Source organism: Theropithecus gelada, chromosome 13 (genome assembly GCF_003255815.1).
Source record: "Theropithecus gelada isolate Dixy chromosome 13, Tgel_1.0, whole genome shotgun sequence".
Taxonomy (NCBI): Eukaryota; Metazoa; Chordata; class Mammalia; order Primates; family Cercopithecidae; genus Theropithecus; species Theropithecus gelada.
The window spans coordinates 100,390,317-100,410,466 of record NC_037681.1 but is presented as its reverse complement, the minus strand read 5'-3'; the positions used below and the strand labels follow the sequence as shown (position 1 = coordinate 100,410,466).

The 20,150-nt window shown below is 35.3% G+C and overlaps 1 protein-coding gene across 6 annotated transcripts in view; it reads right to left on the bottom strand.

Moving 5' to 3' along the window:
- The window catches only part of CTNNA2 (catenin alpha 2), a 1,475,417-nt gene that overhangs the window by 1,137,951 nt on the left and 317,316 nt on the right, over window positions 1-20,150 (bottom strand). Inside the window, exon 1 of one of the 6 annotated variants that reach the window (XM_025354026.1) lies at window positions 13,894-14,014. The exons of the other annotated variants lie outside the window; for them this stretch is intronic. Within the exon in view, the coding sequence (XP_025209811.1) occupies window positions 13,894-13,990 (97 nt within the window). The 5' untranslated portion in view covers window positions 13,991-14,014. Of the gene's footprint in view, window positions 1-13,893; window positions 14,015-20,150 lie in introns of those variants that run through there. 6 annotated transcript variants of the gene reach the window in all.

Genomic DNA, 20,150 nt, shown 5'->3' with positions numbered 1-20,150 from the left:
GAGACCAGCCTGGGCAACACAGTGAAACCCCACTCTACTAAACCCCATCTCTACTAAAATACCAAAAGTTAGCTGGGCGTGGCAGCACGCACCTGTAATCCCAGCTACTCAGGAGGCTGAGGCAGGAGAATTGCTTGAAACCGGGAGGCAGAGGTTGCAGTGAGTGAACCAAGATCGTGCCACTGCACTCCAGCCTTGGTGACAGAGTGAGACTCCTTCTCAAAAAAAAAAGAAAAAGAAAAAGAAAAAGAAAAAGAAAAGAAAAGAAAACAGAATCCATGGTGAAATGTGAGGAGAGTAGAGTAGGGGATGAGCTCAAAGCAAACGCATGCATGTATCCCACCCTGAACACACAACACACACACACACACACACACACTTATTTAGAGATATTTAGGTGTATATATGCTAACTTAGGACACTTTAGAAGACCTTGTTATAATGATATTATTAGTCAAAAAATATTTAAGCCACAGTTTTGCAATTTTAAGATTGTACTACTGGTATCTGGAGTAACTGAATCTCTCTGGATGTTACTTGCCATTTCATTATGAAGCTGTACACTATTAGCTAGGATGGTCAACTGGAGAATTAACCTGAATGTGCCTATACTTTTCCTACCAATCTGGATGATGACAAACCATACAGCTTGCACCTTAATAGAGATAGACATATGATCAGAATCAACCAAAGAGAGTCATGTAATGCTCTCACCTCATTACATGACTCAGCTCTTGACAAATTAAGAAAACCTAGCCACTTGGGAAAGTGAGGCTGGCAATGTGAATCTAGGTACGGCTTTCTTTGCATATCTCTGAATTTTTGGCAACTTCTCTTCCCCTTTCAGCAGACCCCAATCAGTGCCTCATTACCTTGACCCAATCTTCCCTGCTGTGACCCCTCTGAAAATTACCTGTCTACACTGTATCCCTTCAAGAAGCTTGGGTACCATCTAGTTAACTTAAAAATGTCAAAATCAGGAAAGAGTTTGAGAGCTGTTCACGTACATGTCCACTGAAACATTTCACAAACATTAGTGATATTTAATGGCAAGACAGATCTAATCATGGTAATTGGGCTGGAATTTTTTTCAACTCTTCAACAGAGCTGACAATGTGCAGCTATACAAGAGCCTTGAAGATAAAAAAATCTTAACTATCTCCCTGCCGTTATCTTTAATTCTTTCTGGGAATACCTTCTAAGCACCTTGATTTTCCTCCACCTTCATATTTGGCCAGTCCCTGAAAGCTAAAATTCTGATAGCATTCATACCTGAAAAAACATTATATACATATATATGATTATGTAATTACATATCCAATGTGATAGTAAGGACAAATATAAGAATAAATGATTTTGAAGGGCATAATTGTTTTGAATGCCAAGTTTTACATTCTACTTATTATAACGTCTAAATTTATTTTTCCTGATTATAAAAGCAAAATGTGGGCCGGGCGCAGTGGCTCACTTCTGTAAAAGGAGGTGAGGCACTTTGGGAGGCCGAGGCAGGTGGATCACGAGGTCAGGAGTTCAAGACCAGCCTGGCCAACATGGTGAAACCCTGTCTCTACTAAAAATACAAAAAATTAGCCAGGTGTGGTGGTGGGTGCCTATAATCCCAGCTACTCGGGAGACTGAGGCAGGAGAATCACTTGAACCCCGGAGGCGGAGGTTGCAGTGAGCCAAGATTGCACCACTGCACTCCAGCCAGGGCGACAGTCTCAAAAAAAAAAAAAAAAAAAAAAAGCTAAATATGTTCATCGAAAAATAGTTTATTCATTTTTCCAAAAGAAGTATTTAGGGCTTTTTATTGACTGATATATAAGAGCTCATTAACCATTAAACATATTAAGATTTTGTCCATTGCATATTAAAATTTTTTGCATGAACAGTTTATCTCTTTATTTTACCCCCTTTTAAAGTAATTTCTTAAAAATTATGTCATACTTAATCTATTAGTTGTTTACTTTAAAATTTCTTCCTTTTTTATGCTTGGAAAGGCCTTCCCTACTCAATATCAAATTAAATAGTCATGTATATTTCTTTCTACTGGTTTTGCAGGAGTTTTGTTTTGTTTTGTTTTGTTTTGTTTTCGCCCTTCTTACCAACTGATTGGCTAGTGTATTTTACCCCCTTTTAAAGTAATTTTTTAAAAATTATGTCATATTTAATCTATTAGTTGTTTACTTTTAAATTTCTTCCCTTTTATGCTTGGAAACGCCTTCCCTACTCAATATCAGATTAAATAGTTATGTGTATTTCTATTTGTTTTGTAGGAGTTTTTTTCACCCATCTTACCAACTAATTGGCTATAACAATATTAACAGCAAAAATCAGAAATGAAAACATATTTATCCAGAACTTGACATATTTGAAAGAGAAGCCAATAATCACACAAATGGAAAGCTATATAAAACACAGCTGAAGTTATCACAAAGTCAAGAAAGATGTTGTATTTCAGAAACTGGAGACAACAAGCACGATATCAAAAATGAAAAACAGGAACTCACGAGAAAATACACTATCAATACTAGAATAAATACATCTGTATCTAGGTGATTATGGCTTAAGAGTAGCAAAAATTATCTATAAATCATTTTTTATAATAAACTAATGTTCATCTACCTCAGCTCTATGAGGCTTACAGGGAAAAAAAACTGTTCACAAGTTTCATTTTAAGATAATTAAACTGAAAAAGAATACCTATTACGAGCATGACAGAGAAGGAACTAGATATAATTAAATACTGCAGGAAGCTATATAAACTTATCCTAGCGTTCTAGCAAACAATATGGCCATAATCACTAGAGCCTTCAACTCGGTATCTATACTCTTAGGATCTTCAAACTCAGTTTTTAATAGAAAGTAATGTGCCCAAAGGTGTTCATTTCTAAACTGTTTACAAATAAAAGCTAAAAATAATAAAAATGTTTAAACATGCAATAAAATGCAGCCATAAAATAATAATTACTAAATACAGGTAACAATTGGGAACTATGACTTTTTAAAATGACATAAAATCATATGTATGCTATGACTACAACCATGTTGAAAATGAATATAAACAAGCCTGAAAAGAAACACAGAAATGCAAACAACATACATCACAATTTTGACAAGAAGGATAACACTTCTCTTTTTTGAAAAATGTCCTTAGTTATAATATTATTTGTGCAGCAAACATAGTTGACAAAAAGCTTTATAAGGGCTCAGATCAATATTTCCTCTGGTGGACTCTGCAGGAAGCCAGTTGCTATTCCTGCAAGGCCGGGCAGGAAAGGGCAGATTGGTAGAGAGGTTTTGTGTCAAATGAATGTAGGATATATGGATATATGATATTTAAGTGTAGTTTAATTGTGTTTTGTTGTTTCCTCCTTGGGCTATTTGTTTGTTTGCCTGTTTAATGGCAGAGACTGTCAGACACTATTTTAGAAGAAAAAGCAAGTCATTTTCCAAGTTTACCCGTAAACAGAACTTGATTGATAAAGCATTGCTTAGGACCAGTATCCCACAAAAGGTGCTCTTCTAGATCTCTGAATCCATTAGGAACATGTGCCATTATTAAGATCTCAATCAGTTTAGGGGCCACTTGTGTCTCTCATCATCTATAACATAATTACAAAATTTTATATTATTTAATACACTCTGGTTAGTTGATAAAATGCAACCCATGGGAACTCAGTGTGTTTTTTTCTAAGTCTCAAAGAATGTTGTAATATACTTTTAGATACTGTAAAATTGATATTTCCAAACATACCAAAATTTCTATAAACTACCACTCACTTCATGTTTTAAAAGTTAATATATTGAAACTGAATACATTTACTGAATACCTGTATTTACTGACCATATGCTAAATTCTGTGATATACATTGTAAGGTATACTTAGATGAATAAAGCTGATCCCTGCTTTAAAGATATTCTCAGTCAAGAGTGCAGGTTATGTAGTGGGTATGGAGCCAGGACAACAAATACAGCAATAACTCTAAGAAAAGGTGTAACAAAAATGGGGAACAGACAAAGGTATATAGCAGTAAGGAGGACGGTAAGATGGAAGCATTTTTAGGGATCAGATACAGATTCATCAAGGAGGGAGACTGCATATTAGATAGACTTAAATGACATGTAGGTCTCCTAGGTAGACAACAAAAAATGAGTCCCAGGTGCCCTTGAAAAAGAGCCAGGGGTATGTTGGAGAGGAATGTTTCAGACCTGTCAGGGAAGAGGGTCCCCTTAGAGGAGCATGAAAATGTCTTTTTGGAATAGGAGCTATGAGCTTGAGTCTGGAACACAGGACTCATGAGTGGTAGGCTAAGGCACTTAGAGTTAACTAGGCAGCCAGAGAAACACACTGAATGCTTTTTCAGCAAGAAGATTAGAACTTCAACAATTAATCGGGTGCAGGTGCATCCAGATTAGGGGTTTTAGCACTGGAGAAATGACACTCAGGAACACAGACAGAAAGACAGAGACAGAGACTGAGAGAGCAGATTAAATTCTGTGATGAGAGGACAGTACAGAATTAAGCAGCAGCTTGAAGGTTTTTGGATGGTTCACAAATATGTCATTCAAAACTACATCAGCGAGAAAAACAGAGAGATTAGAAAGTTCATTTGTCAATAATAGCCAATGATGGCGAAAGAAAAATCAATTAGTTAATCAGAAGAATGCATTCAGGAAGAAAATTTTTAAAGTATTAAAGCACATCCAATGAATCTACCTACGCTCATCTCTAAATTTTAATTCAATCACAGTAGTACTATTGCAAAATAGCACAATTATAATATACATTTGGGACATAAGCTAGAAGGAAATAAGAAAAGTGAATACTCTCTTTCACCTCCTAAATTCACAGGGGTGAGATTCTTCACAAAGCTTATTTAAACATCTCATGAAGTCACTCTCCTAATGAGTAGTACAGAATTACTTTCTAGGGATAGAGTCCATCCCTGTAACTTTATTTTCTGACACCAAGAGGGCTGAGAGAGCCACATTACTTTATCCATTAACCCTGTCTGTTTTAAAAAAATGTGGAACAGAAATTGGTCAGTTCAGCATCTTCAAGCATACCACAATATAATGGTAGAATTCTTGAGACTGGAGAAGTCATTTACCAAACCAGCATCTGTGACAGAGTTCAGGAAAACTCTTTAGGCCTTCTCGATAACATTATTCATATGGAGGATTTATTTTTAAAAATATTTACTAATGGCTGGGTGCAGTGGCTCATGTCTGTAATCCCAGAACTTTCGGAGGCCAAGGACGGGAGATCACAAGGTCAGGAGTTCGAGACCAGACTGGCCAATATGGTGAAACCCCATCTCTACTAAAAATACAAAAATTAGGTGGCCATTGAGGCACAAGCCTATAATCCCAGCGACTCAGGAACCAGAGGCAGGAGAATCGCTTGAACCTGGGAGACGGAGGTTGCAGTGAGCCGAGACCACACCATTGCACTCCAACCTGGGCAACAGAGTGAGACTCCATCTCAAAAAAAAATAAAAATTACTAACATAATTTTAGCCACTCATGTCATCTTTACAAATCCAATAACACCTCTGTGTGCATCTTTTGTGTCAATGCTTACACACCTTGCCTCTTTTGGACCTTAAGCTAAAGTTCTTGGACACCCTGCTGTGTATTATTGCAGGCATAAAACAAGTGTGCAAGGAGACTGTTTCCGTTGCTATGGAAATATCATTTAATTTCCTAATTAGTAGGTATATAAATGCCAAACCATAGCATTTGATTATTTCTGAAGTTTGGCAACAAAGTCTATTGTTCATGTCTGAGGACAAAGTCTCTATGTTTTCAACACTTTTATTCAAAGTAAGAATTAAGAACTCAAACTGTCTGGCATTTTAATGCTTATAAAATGATTCGCTGCACATGAGAGAAATGAAAGAATAAATCAAGAAACATATGTAAGTCATTTATTCTTCCCCTCAAGCTATATATATATATATATATATATATATATATATACACACACACACACACATATATATATGAGCATATCTATTTACTAATAAAAACTAGAGGTGGCATTTCCCTTACAAAAGAATTTCTTTAAATCATAACTTCCCTAGTGGTTATAATTACAAAGTGAGATTTTAGCAATCCATCTACTATATAAAGCAAAGCATAATTGACATCTTCTTTCCTCCCCTCCATCAAATTTTTTCTAATCTGGGCTTTGCAATAAGGCAAGAAAGAATATAAATTATTCAGATGAAGCACAAAGTTTTAAAAAGTGTTAACACTCTAAAACCCATTTCTGTCTACCTACTCTAGGAAACTAATTCACCAATGAACTCCCTATCCTGAGTGTTCTCCTGTGCTCAAACTGCTCCACCTAAAACAAAGCACACTAAACCAAACCTTCTCTTTATGCTTCCCTCTCGCTTGCCTTTCAGCATCCAAGTCTGCTAAACATCTTTGGAAACATACAACATCTAATTTCTCTGTTACACTGACTCTTCAATACTATTAGGTTTCTGAGGTGACCGCTTGACTGAAGCTACTCTGGCAAAGATCAAGTGAGATCCACTTCTTACTCAACAAATACAGTGGCCTCTAGCGGCCTCTCTTTAGTCTTTAACCTCCCTGAGCTGCGCAACAACATCTGATGATCACCTTTCCTGCCTGGAAACAATGGAAACTTGGGAAACTCTTCCTTCACACCTTAAGGAAAAAAAAAAAGGCAACCGATGAGGCACTTGCCTCCCCCTTCTCCACTCTTCCCTATTCAGATTGTACAGTGTGAAAACTAGAAATGGTTTGTCAGTAAAGAGATATGTTTCCTTTTTATCAATAAACTATTTCTGCTAGTTGTATGGACAGTAACAGTAAAATACCTTTGTTTTGCTGGAGAAGTGAGGCATCCTGTTAACAAGAAATGCTGCTTTTTTGTTCTTTTACTGAAAGCATATTTTGCACAAACCACTAAACCCGTAAGAGTTACAGTTTAGTTTAGCAAGCTTCATTTGTAAAATGTTACCCACGCCAATAATCGATTCGTGTAGTAAGATAAAGAATGTAGCTGGAAGGAAAATTCTGCTGGCTTAAATATCAGAAATCAGGATGAAGAGAAATCAAACCTAACCTCCCACCACAGAAAGCCTCCAGAACAGACCACAAAGTGGTCATGGGTCATTGTCTGACTCCTGATCTGAGCAGCTTCCACAGTCTCTTCTCATCACCAGCAGAGCTCCAGTGGCTCCTGAGACCAGGCTGCACAACTGCTAAAATTTTAGAGCTACCGAGGAGCTACAAACCTAGTCCAGCGAGGAGCATCCCAGTTTAGGCTTTATTATCTGCTTGAGTCATTTCTTACCTTTCCTTTCTCTTGTTGACTGTCATAACCCAGAGACCTCATGGCTGGAAGCAGTAAACAGATGCAAGATTTGATCTTATAACTGCATCTTTTTGCTTATGTATGTTCTGACTAAAAATCCAAACCGAAAGCTAAAAGTAGAAGTAACATTTTTCTTTTCCAAGTGTGTTTTCTTTTTCATTTTGCTGACTTTCTTGACTTCAGAGGTAAATACCCTCATGTGACTCCTCTCTTTCTTTCCCATTAAATGTTTTTCATTATTTGTCACTTAGGCAGTGGTATTCCTGCGGATGCAGATCCCATACTTATAATGCTTTATGCAACTGTAGGGCATGTCATCTACTTCCACAGCTATAACTATCACCTCCTGTTTCACTCTAAAATTTCTAATTTGAATACCAACAGCTCAGAAGTCAAGACCTTATTCCTAAATGTCTATTGAAGACTTGCATCTGGAAGTCCTGTAAGCTCTTCATATTTTACATCATCAAAAGCAAACATCAGCTAACTCCTAAATTATGTTTCGCACAAGAAGACATGTGATAACATTCACAGTTAGCCTTGTCTTTGCCTTTGTCCTGAATCTCATATTTAGATGGTTCCTAAGTCTTCTCACTTCTATATAACCAGTCCTATTGTCTCCTTCCTTACCACCTCCTCATGCCTCATCCCTCCTCTAACTACTCTGGCAACTGCAGGATCTGTTGAGCCTTAAATTTACACTGACATTCCTACCTTCATGCTTTCCCCTCAACCTGGAATGCTATTTCCTAATTTATCTTTATAGGAAACTTTTACATGTTCTTCAAGTTCCTACTGAAATGTGAATCTTCTTGACCTTTGTCTAATTCTGTTTTACTTTAAACACTCCTTCATCACTGCTATCTATAACTTCCGATATACCTCTATTCCATGTCATATTCTTCAGTTTGTTCATGGGTCGCACTTTCACACTATATACCACTGGATGACCTAAGGGTAAAAACCATGTCTTACCTATGTTGGTATCACAAATAGAGTACCTTACCTAAGAAAGGCAATTAAGAAATGCCTTTTCAGCTATATTATGGCTAGATATAAACATAATTAAATGTCATTTTCAAAGTAAAGAAATATTCATTTTTGTGATTATATGACCATAGTACAATTGTACTCTACAATGTGAATTGGCTTTAAGTTCAACTCTAGTGAGAAAATAAACGATTTAATATTATGACAAGGAGTAACTTCTACATTCCAAATGGAAAAACAAATAAAATCACAATTATTGGATTTGTTTGCCTCACATTATAGGCATAATTCATATGCAATATTTACCACTTTAAAGTGTACAATTCAGTGGATATTTTCTAGTATATGCACAAACAGTATGTGCAACCACCACCATTACCTAATTCCAGAATTTGCATCATCTCAAAAGGAAAACTCCCAGTCTGGGCAACACAGCAAGACCTTGTCTCTACAAAAAAAGAATAATAATAATAATCAGCCAAGCATGGTGGCACACACCTATAATCCCAGCTACTGGGGAGGCCAAGGGGAGAGGATCGTGTGTGCCTACGAGTTCAAGCTGCAGTAAGCTATGATTGCACCACTGCACTTAACCTGGGCAACAGAGTGAGACGTTGTCTCCCATGTCTCCAAAAAAAAAAAAAAAAAAAAAGTACACCTACTAGCTAGCATTCATTCTTCATTCCTCCTTTCTCCCAACCCCTGACAACCACTAGTTTTTGTCTACATAGATTGGCAAATTCTAGACATTTTATATAAATTCAGTCAAACAATATGTGACATTTTGTGCCTGGCTTTCTTTCACTTCACACAATATCTTCAAGGTTATCCATGTTTCACGTATATCAGTACTTTTTCCTATTTATGGTGCAATATTATCCCATTGTATAAATATACCTTATTTTGTGTGCCCATTCTGCAATTAATAGACATCAGATTTTTCAACTTTTTGGCTATAATAAATAATGTTGCTATGGATATAAATGTACAGAGTTTGGTGTGAACATATTTTTTTGCTGCTCTTCAATACATATCTAAGAATAGAATTGTTGGGTCATAAGGAAATTTTATATTTAACTTTTTGAGGAACTACCAAACTGTTTTCCAAATTAGCTGCACCATTTTATATTTCCCCTTAAATTTACACTGATATTTCCACCTTCATGTATAAGGATTTTAATTTCCCCACATTCCCTAGCAACATTTGTTATTAATGTTCCTTTTTTTTTTTTTTTTTTTTTGAGATGGAGTCTCTCTCTGTTGCCCGGCTAGAATGCAGTGGCACCATCTCGGCTCACTGCAGCCTCCATCTCCTGGGTTCAAGCAAGACTCCCAAGTAGCTGGGATTACAGGCACCCGCCACCTCGCCCAGCTAATTTTTATAATTTTAGTAGAGATGGGGTTTCACCATGTTGGCCAGGATGGTCTCGATCTCCTGACCTTGTGGTCCACCCGCCTCACTCTCCCAAAATGCTGGGATTATAGGCGTAAGCCACTGTGCCCGGCCTAACATTCCTTTTTATTAGAACCAGTCTAGTAGGTGTGAATTCGTATTTCATTGCAGTTTTGATGTGCATTCACTTGATGATGCTGAGCATCTCTTCATGTGCTTATTTGCCATTTGTATATCTTCTTTGGAGAAATGTCTATTCTAGTCTTTTGTCCATTTTTAAATGTAGGTATTATTTTTATTATTAACTTGTAATAGTTCATTATATAGTTCTTTACATATTTTGAAGAATAGATTCTTGTTGATATGTTTTGTAAATATGTTCTCCCGTTCTGTGGTCTGTCTTTTCATTTTCCTGATGGTGTCCTTTGATGCGTAAAGGTTTTTAATTTTGATGAAGTCCAATTTACATTATTTTTCTTTTACTGCTCGTGCTTTAGGTGTCATATCTAAAAATCTACTGCCTAATCCAAGAAACTAATGCCTAATCCAGGGTCACTAAGATTTACACCTACATTTTCTTCCAGGGTTTCACAGTTAGCTCTCATACTCAGGTCTATAATGCATACTGAAGTCTACCATTAATTTTTGTATTTGGGAGAAGATACAAATTCATCATTTTCATGTAAATGTTTATTCATTTGTCTCAGCACCATTTGTTTAAAAAACTATTCTTTCCCCCATTAAATTGTCTTGTCACCCTTGTTGAAAAATCAATTAACCATAAATATATGGGTTTATTTCTAAATGCTCAATTCCATTCCAGTAAAATAAATGCCTATGCTTATGTTAATACCACTTAGTTTTGATTATTACACTTTTGCAGTAAGTTTTGATATTAAGTGTGTCTTCCAACTTTGTTCATCTTTTTTAAGATTGTTTTAGACTATTCTTATTTATAAATGAGTTTTAGAATGAGCATAACAATTTCTGCAAAAGAAAAAAGGAAGCTGGGATTTTCACAGCAATAGCATGGAATCTCTAGATCAATTTGCCTAATTAATATTAAGTCTTCTCATTTGTGAACATGCATATATTTCAATTTTTAAAGTCTTCTTTAAATTCTTTTAATGATATTTTGTAGCCTTTAGTATCTTCACTAAGGATTTGCATTTTCTGGAGTGAAAGACAAATAGTAACAGTATAGATTGTTTTATAATTATAATAAAGTATAAAAATAAAAGCTATTTAAAGTTAGCATTTTACCAGTTGAAACATTTTATAATGCCACTTACTTATAAGTTTGATATAAAATATTTTAAATTCATACTCAAAAAGGAGTATTTATTTCATATGGTATTCACTTGCCTTGGTTAAGAACAATTCTGCAACTGTAAGATAAAATGAGCAACAATAAAATGTATATGCCTGGATTTAAGAGGTCAGCTATTCATAACAGCAACAGCAAACAAAAAGTTATTTCCAAAGGCAACCAGTCATCACGAAAATTTCATCACATAGACAGAAGCATCTCAAATGATTCAAGCAAACTAGAACAGAAAACAGCTATATGTTGTTAACTGATAGTTTTATTCAAACTTATCTTAGTATTACTTTAACTCATTTTTATGGTATAATTCTTTAAGAAAAGAAAGCTAACCAAATTTTTAAGCTAGATTCAGTGATTCAGCACTAATAAAAGTCTCTTGCAATTCTATGTAGCATGACTTACCACTTGCTACTAATTTCACATACACAGTCAATACTCTACAAAGTGAAATGCCTGTTTTCAACAGTAAAAAGTATATTATCTACTTAAACTAACTTATTAGGTTGCTACGAAAGTAATTGAGGTTTTTGCCATTACTTTTAATAATGTAATGTAAAAGCAATCTTGCCATTACCTTTAATGGAAAAAACAGCAATTACTTTTGCACCAACCTAATAGAATGGATCACAGGGTTTTAAGGTGATGGGTTCATTAATGATAAATCAATACTAATATGTATGCATAAAGACTAGACCAGATGAACAATTACAATTCAAGGCAATTAGCCCATTTTCTCAATGTGCATAATCAGTGAAAGGTTTTCATTCAAAATAACCATTTTCCTGATTTGAAAAAACATGAAAATACTACCCAAGTTAAGCTTCCTCTCGAGTTTGAATAAGAAGATCTTACTGCCAAAAAGTAAAATTCTGGGTAAGAACTGGAGACTGTAAAAGCTTCTTAGTGCTGCTGTATTGGCTATTGTATCAAAACGGACACATTTCTAACAAACAATGCTGGATGTGGAATGAAGGTCTTGTATTAGCACAACAGCTTCGATATGCAAATGATGAAAAAATATTTTAAAAATCAGATATCCAAAGAATAAAGTCACTTAGATAAATAAAAAAAGTTTACTATCACAGGCATTAGCATAATCAAACACGTTGTCACCATCACTAGATCATTATTCACTCAACTCTATCCAAGATATAGAAAAGACATGGCCCATGTCTTTGAATGGCATACAAAAAAACACCATGGAATACTGAGAAACATCTATACAAATGCCAAGTAAATTTCTGGAAGTGAGTATATGAAATTCATGTACACACTATGCTTACTCCAAAGGGAAAGATTCACAAATGTACTGATATTGGTATAAATATACTTAGGTTACCATGGAAAAGAGAGATATTGAAAATAATTTTAAAAGCAAAAAAGGTGTGTTTGGAGCACAGTATAGACAGTGTATTTCCAACCTGAAGAGTGCCTCAATTCACACTAAATCTAAGGTAGAAGAAAACAAAATTATTTAAAATTATAAGACATTAAAATAAAAAGTATGAGTATTATATTTTACCATTTTCATGTAAATAAGCCTTGCAAGTGGGGTGTGTGTGTGTGTTTGTGTGTGTGTGTGTGTATTTTTAAACTATGAACTCTCATCTTAACATATAAAAGAGGTAATACAAATTGATAAGAAAAACACAAGGGCACATTTTTTGAACCAATAAGTATTTAAACAAGGTGACAGGAGACAAAACCAAATATAAAAATCAAAAAGAATAATTTCTACATCAGCAATAACCTATTAGGAAATACTAAAGAATAAAATCCCTTTCCCAACAGCAATAAAAACTCATACAAGATAGTAATAACGCAAAATGAGAAATATATCCTTCTACAAAGAAGGCTATTTATGTTACTGAAGGACACAAAAAAGACTTGAATAAATAAAGACACATGCCGATGGAAAGATTATGAATTGAGAGTTGTCACTTCTCCCTCAAAATTACCTTAAATTAAATATAATACTAACTAAAATACAGTGTTGTTTTAAAATTGATAACCCGATTATCATATTCTTCTGAAAATAAAGATGTAAAAATAGAGATGAAACTTTGGGGGAAAAAAAAAACCATCACCTACCGAAAATCATAATAGTAGTTTTGATAGTATATCATTAATTCAGGAATAACAAAAAAAAATCATCTATATGCAGAGAATATAATTAAGTCCTTAAATTAAAATAAGATAACTAACTCATGCAAAAAACCTTGGAAAACATGAACACACTCATCACAGCAAAGACAAAACATTAGGCCATTAGACAAAAAGCAAATGAAAAGATAATCAACCTCTAGAAACCTGGGAAACAAATTTATATAAAAAAGAAATATTCTTCTTACCTATTCATTGGTAAACTTTTACAAGTTTAAAATTATCATGTATTGGCAAAAGGGTAAAGAAATATGCACTTTCATATTGTTGGTGGAAGGTACTAACAATTGGAAGAGCAATTTGGCACTATCAAAATTTAAAATTCACACACCTTATGACTCAACAATTGCATTTATGAGTTTACCTTTAAAAAATACATTTGTACGTGTAGAAAATAAACCTGTATAAGGATGTTCATCTTAGCACTGTTTGAAATAGCATAATAGCATAAACAAACTGAATGTACATGGAAATAAGGATTAAATAAACCATGGTATAACCACACTATAAAATAATAGGCAAGAGTTAAAAAACAATGGGGTATATATTTTTGTACCAGTGTGGAGATTTCTCTAAACTATACGTAAAGTGAAGATAAAGTATAGAACATCATGTCACCATTTAAGAAAAAAAAATTCTATGTATATACACAGCTACACAAACCTTGACCTCTATTCCTTTGAAGCAGTCTCCTGAGGCCCCCAAAATCAATCTTCTGCCCATGCCACAGCCCATATTGAAGGCGGATCAACCCAGACATTTTATCTCTGTAGACAGCCAAAAATTGAATACTTAAATTCCAAAAAAAATGCAATGTTACACAAAAACTAATGTAGAGGAAGAATTTTTATTATGGCAGGAAACACATTTATTTCGTTGAAAATAATACACAAATTTATATAGACCTACGATCTCGGCTGTGCTTTAAAACACCCTCACTACATGATAAACTCAGATATACTCATGGTGGGGGGAGAAATTCACCAAATGTTCATTGAATAGTTGGACTGCAGTGATTTTTATTTTCCAGACTCTTTTTCTTGTTATTTTCTAGATGTTCTACAATGGGCATTTATTACTGTAAGTGCAAAAGACAAAACATGTTCTTTTTGAAACAATGTATCTTCTGTTATTGGATTCTTGAGATACCTCTGTATAGATAATGCCAAAATATTTCTGTACTCCCAGCCTCTCCCCTTCACTCTAGTCTCACTTTTCAGCTACTGAGTAGCTATCAGTGTCCCAGCTTTAGTTCTCCTGAATGTGATTTCTCCACCTCTCCCACTGCTGTGCTCATTGATCCCAACTCCCTGCCAGGCCAGCCCTGTCCCAGTTCCCAGACCAAGACAGGACTGAATCTGAAAGTACTAATACAAGGTCACCTTCCCGCTCCACAATCTTATTCCCATCCATTGCTGAAGCAAAGTTGCTGATTCTGTGTCAGCCTGGATTTTTGCCCCACGCCACTGTGGCGTCAGTACCACACTGCAAGACACAGTCGATCGTTCTGTCTGGTATTAAACTGTTCAGGTACTCATAGCCCCTACTAGACTGTCAACTTATGAGACAAGGCACTGTATCTTAACTCATGTATGGCTCCAGGACTGTATCCCCCAAAACAGTAGTTTCTATAACTTGAAGGAAAGCATTTGATAAATGGTTGTTACATACGACCAGAAATCTGAGGATCTGTTTGAAGATGGAGCGAGCTCAGAGACTTAGTTCAATCAACAAGCATTTATGAAGGAATTACTGTGGGCCCAGCCATGAAACAGGAAAATACTAGAAAAATGGAAGATGCGGCTCCTATCCTTAAGACAGAATCTAGAGTGGTTGAGAACACCTCAGGAAAAAAAGTAGAAAATAATTACTGTTTTGGCTTCTGCCTTAACAAGCAAAACATGAAAATCTTCTTGCCTGAGGTCCTGATTTCACAGATGGGCAAACTGCAATCGAATTTGCCTGCCTGGATTCCAGACTACTGCCAGCACTGACTTTTTCTTCCTGTCCCAACTCCATGGGCCCCAATGTGCTTGGCTTTGCTTGTCACTATTTTTATGCTTGCCCACTTTAAATTGTTCCCTTGGTTCCAGATTCCCTCCCCCTCCAGTTCATGCTCTGGGCTAGGATCTAAATTTTCTCCTTCTTGTGCTACGTTGCCCTCCATCACCTGTTTCTGCATACACTCTCTCACAATAAAAAGTTGTGACCACAATCTCAGCTTTGTGCTTCAACCTCTTGCCAAAACCTGAGAACAAGACAGGCCTCTATGTCAAATTGTAATAAACACTGCTGCTTACTTACCCAACAATCATTTACCCCTTCCTTATTAAAAGAATTGCTACTCTGTTCATCAATACCCTAACCTTCTCCACCCAGCGAATGCTAATCCCATATGTAGTCCCAGCCGATAAATCCTGATTTAGTCTAAGCCTGTCATTCATGGTATACCCATTCCCCTTGCCATTGACTAGATTGGGAATGTTCATGTGATTCAGTGTTGGCCAGTGACATAAGAGAGAAGTCTGCAGGAGGGTTTTTGGCAAATACCTCCTCATTCTGCAGGACGAGACACTGCTGCTGCATGACGGTGTGCTAGGAACTAAAAAAGTGATCAAAGCACTAGCTGAGAAAGCAGTCAACACACAGACTGAGCACAGACAGGAGAAATGCCGAAAGTAGAAACTAAGCCCAGGTCTCCCATCCTCTGCATTTCTTGTCACTTTTAGAAATCTTTTCCAATGTATTCCCCTTCCTCTGCTGCCAGGTAACATATATTAAATAGTGCACCTTAAAAGTTTTATATATATATATATATATATATATATATATATATATATATATATATGAGCAGCTTTGTTCTCTATCTCAAAGGAGTAACTTTCAAATAGGAATTTGATAGATATTTTGGTTGTTTTTAGTTTGAAGCTATTATGAGTAAGCTGTTATTAATTTTCATGCAAAAGTCCTTGTACATATGTTTTCATTTCACCTGGGAGTGGAATTTCTGGATCGTATGGTAAGAGTATTTTTAACATTAAGAGAAACTGCCAAACTGTTTCCCAAAGTATTACATTCCCACCAGCAATGTATGAGTATCACAGTTGCTTCACATTCTCTCCAAAAGTTGGTATTGCCAGTCTTTATAATTTAGTCATTTTAGTGTTGGGATAGTGATATCACATTGTGGTTTTAAATTTAATTATTTTGGTGAATTATAGAGTTAAACACCTTTTCATGTGCTTGTTAGATATTTGTATATTTTCTTGTGTGAAATATCTCTGCGCATATTTTGTTCATTTTTTAGACGGATTACCTGTTTTCTTATTGAGTTGCAAGAGTTCTATACATCGTCTAGATAAAGTCCTTTGTCAAGTATCCAGAGAGAGATACGTAGTTCTAACAAATCTTTTGTCTTTTGAAGAGCAAAACTTCTTTAACTTTGATAAAGTCTAATACATCTTTTCTTTTAAATTTTATGATTAGTGCTTTTTGATTCCTAAGGGATCTTTGCCTAATCCAAAATCACAGATTATCTCCTACATTTTCTTCTAGAAGTTTATATACTCAAAATCATAGATTGATTCCACAAACATTATGCTCAACGAAAAAAGGAATATAAAAATGAGTACATATTCTGTGATTCAACCTATATCAATTTCTAGAATAGGAAAAACGAATCTATAGAGAAAGCAGATTCGTCAGAAGAGAAGTTTTTAGGGTAACAGATATATTCTGTATCTTGATCACACTGACAGTTACACAGGTGTGTTTGTCAATCAACAACAAAGTATTCACTTAAAATGGGTACACTTTATTGTATAAAACATATGCCCAAAATTTTACTAAAAGAATTTTAATGGGAATTTGGAGCTGGATTGGTAGGAAGACACCACCAGGTCCTCTGAAACAGAATTTAGGGGACAAGCAAGGCTTTGCTATGCCTGAGGCAGAAATATTAATCTTAAAGTATATATAATTTCTTAAATAAACATTACTTCATTCTAAATGCATAAATGCCATATAGTCTTTCACAAACATTGGCATGGCCGAAACAAGCCAACCACACACTGGGAGAGTCCCTAAATAGTGGCAGCAACTGACTTGTGCCTTCAATGTAGGAAGAACTTTCATAATGAAGGAGAGGGAAGGATGGAGAGATAAGAAAAGACAGGTTACTTAGTCCCTCACAGTTTGCCCAGAGACCACGAAGCTAAATTTGCAATTTTATTGGGAAAGGGAAAGCATATGCCACTGAAGGTGAAGTTTTTTTTTTTTCTTATGCAGCAGAAGTTTACGTTTCAAAAGAAAGAAAAAACAAATGGAACACAATGAAAATAAATCATTTTGCCTTGAAATTTTAAGGAAAATTGAGATACAGAATTATAGAATGTTATAGCTAGATGTAAGTATAAGTCACTCAAAAGACAGATAAAATAAATAAGGGTTGGAGAGTTTGAGGCTTACTTAGTCACATAACAAATTAATTACCTGGCTGAAAACCTGAAGAGGAATCCAGTTGCCTTGGTTCAGTGTGCTTATAAAATTATAATCTCTAGCTCAATGCTCTGCACAGAGCAGGTATTTTCAAAAAATACCTGTTGAATGAATTCACGCTACGTAACATAATTAAAAAAATACATGAAAAGCGTAAGTGCAGTAAAGAGATGAATTTACATACAGATTTATTTTTCTCCAAGACTTTTTTTTTTTTTTTTTTTTGAGACGGAGTCTTGTTCTGTTGCCCAGGCTGAAGTATAGTGGCACCATTTCGGCTCACTGCAGCCTCTGCCTCCTGGGTTCAAGCGATTCTCCTGCCTCAGCCTCCCAAATAACTGGGATTACAGTCACCCGTCACCATGCCCAGCTAATTTTTGTATTTTTAGTAGGGACGGGGTTTCATCATATTGGCCAGGCTGGTCTCAAACTCCTGGCCTCAGGTGATATGCCAGCCTTAGCCTCCCAAAGTGCTGGGATTACAGGTGTGAGCCACTGTGCCCGGGCTTCCCCAGGAAATTTGAGTCTTGTATACACTTCTTTAGGCTACTTCTGCACATTAGAAGAACGACAACAACAACAACATATTTTGTGAAATTACTCTGGAAATTATCAATGCCTGAAGAAACAGAAAGAAGTGGTAAACTCTAAAGAATTGTAGGATACCCTTTCCTGGAAACAATTGAGTACAATTAGCTATTTCTAAAGTAGTTAAAGGACATTATTGCTACTTCCTCACTGAGAGATAGACTGATGATATTTAACAACTGCTTCAGGCCCTGTGAATTTAAGATAAACTGGGAAGACTGAATTTTCACCGAATGCTTACAAATAAAACATGGGAACATCAGATCCTCTGGAGATTTCTGGAGTCCGTGTGGTTTCTGGGTGGGATGTGGAAGAGCAACTGACATAGCTCCATCAAGAGTCTTTGGCTTTCCTTCCAAAACATCAAGGGGCCATAAAAAAGATATTGGATTTACTGCAGATACACAACGAACAACATAAACTCAATTTGCACAATATGAACATCTCAGAAGCTTTCTATTAATTTTCTACTACGGCTCTGTGGCCCTTGAGACCATATACAACTCAAGGACTTTGTAATCTCTAGCCCTGTGGCATGTCCACTCATTTAATGTAGAAACACTGCCGCAAGTTAGGATCTTATTTAATGTACCTCCATCTCAATATGTCCCATAAATATATTACCTGCCTTCCCTCAAAACTGCCTAACAAACAAAACAGCCAGATGTCTGCAAGTAGCAAGATATTGAAAAATCAACATATGATTTACATTAGTTTTTTTCATTCATGCTCTAGTTTTAAAAACTATTGATTGAAATTTACATATAAAATTTACTTTGAAACAACTAAAATATAGATTATAGTAGACGTCACAGCAAAAATATAGAAAACCCCTAATTAAACAGGTAGTTATAAATCCTTCAGCTCAAAAGAGAAAATGAAATTAATTCATTCTGTCTCATTCTTACTCCACCTCCCTGTTTGGTTACTACCCTCACGTATGGGGAACATACCTGCTTTTTTCACTCCTGTTAAAGCAAGTTTTCCTAATACCTGAAATGGAATAGTCTAATAGTTATGTACACAGATAAGGCCTATTAATAAAAAGGAACAATAAAATAGTGTTCAGTAGTAAAGCCCTAGAAAATTAAGGTCTCTAAAGTTAGACTATCACTATGTTTTATACAACGTGTTACGAGTAATAATTTCAAAGAGGTATAGAATGCAAATTTATGGTTGAGTTAGAATTCAGCTCTGAGATAAAAATTCACTTGTAAGGAAAACAAAAATGTCAAAAGTAAAATGTGTCAAAAATCTCTGGTAGTATAATATAAAGCTGACTAGTAGTAATACATCCGAAAATGTTTTATTTACATCTGCTGAATTTTTAAAACATCAATTAAGAAAGAACTCAATATAGAAAATAAAACTACTATACTCTATGGTCTGTTAGTTTTTTGAAGTATATTTACATTAGCTTTTAGAAATATATTTGTGTTTCTGACTAATATATCTTAAGATAATATTCAGGAGGACAATCTTGTATATTATTTGAACTACAAAACAGAAATATATGAGAAACATTTTACTATTTTGGAGAAAACAATGAAATTGTGTCTATTAAAATGAGTTAAACATGAGCATAATAAATACTGACACTTCAAACTTGTGGGTAAAATTTTCTGGAAATCCATCTTTGAATAAAAGAATTCAATTCATATCCCTTATGCTGTTGGATAAAGATTTTATGGATAAATTTTTCAAAATAGTTTATGAACCTCAACTAAAAACAAAGGTGTGCCAACAGATGTAGCCAGTGAGCATCTGTCACTCCACACAGAGCGTATATTTAACCTGCTCCATGCAAGTTCCCTGCTAGACTCTCTATCCTCATC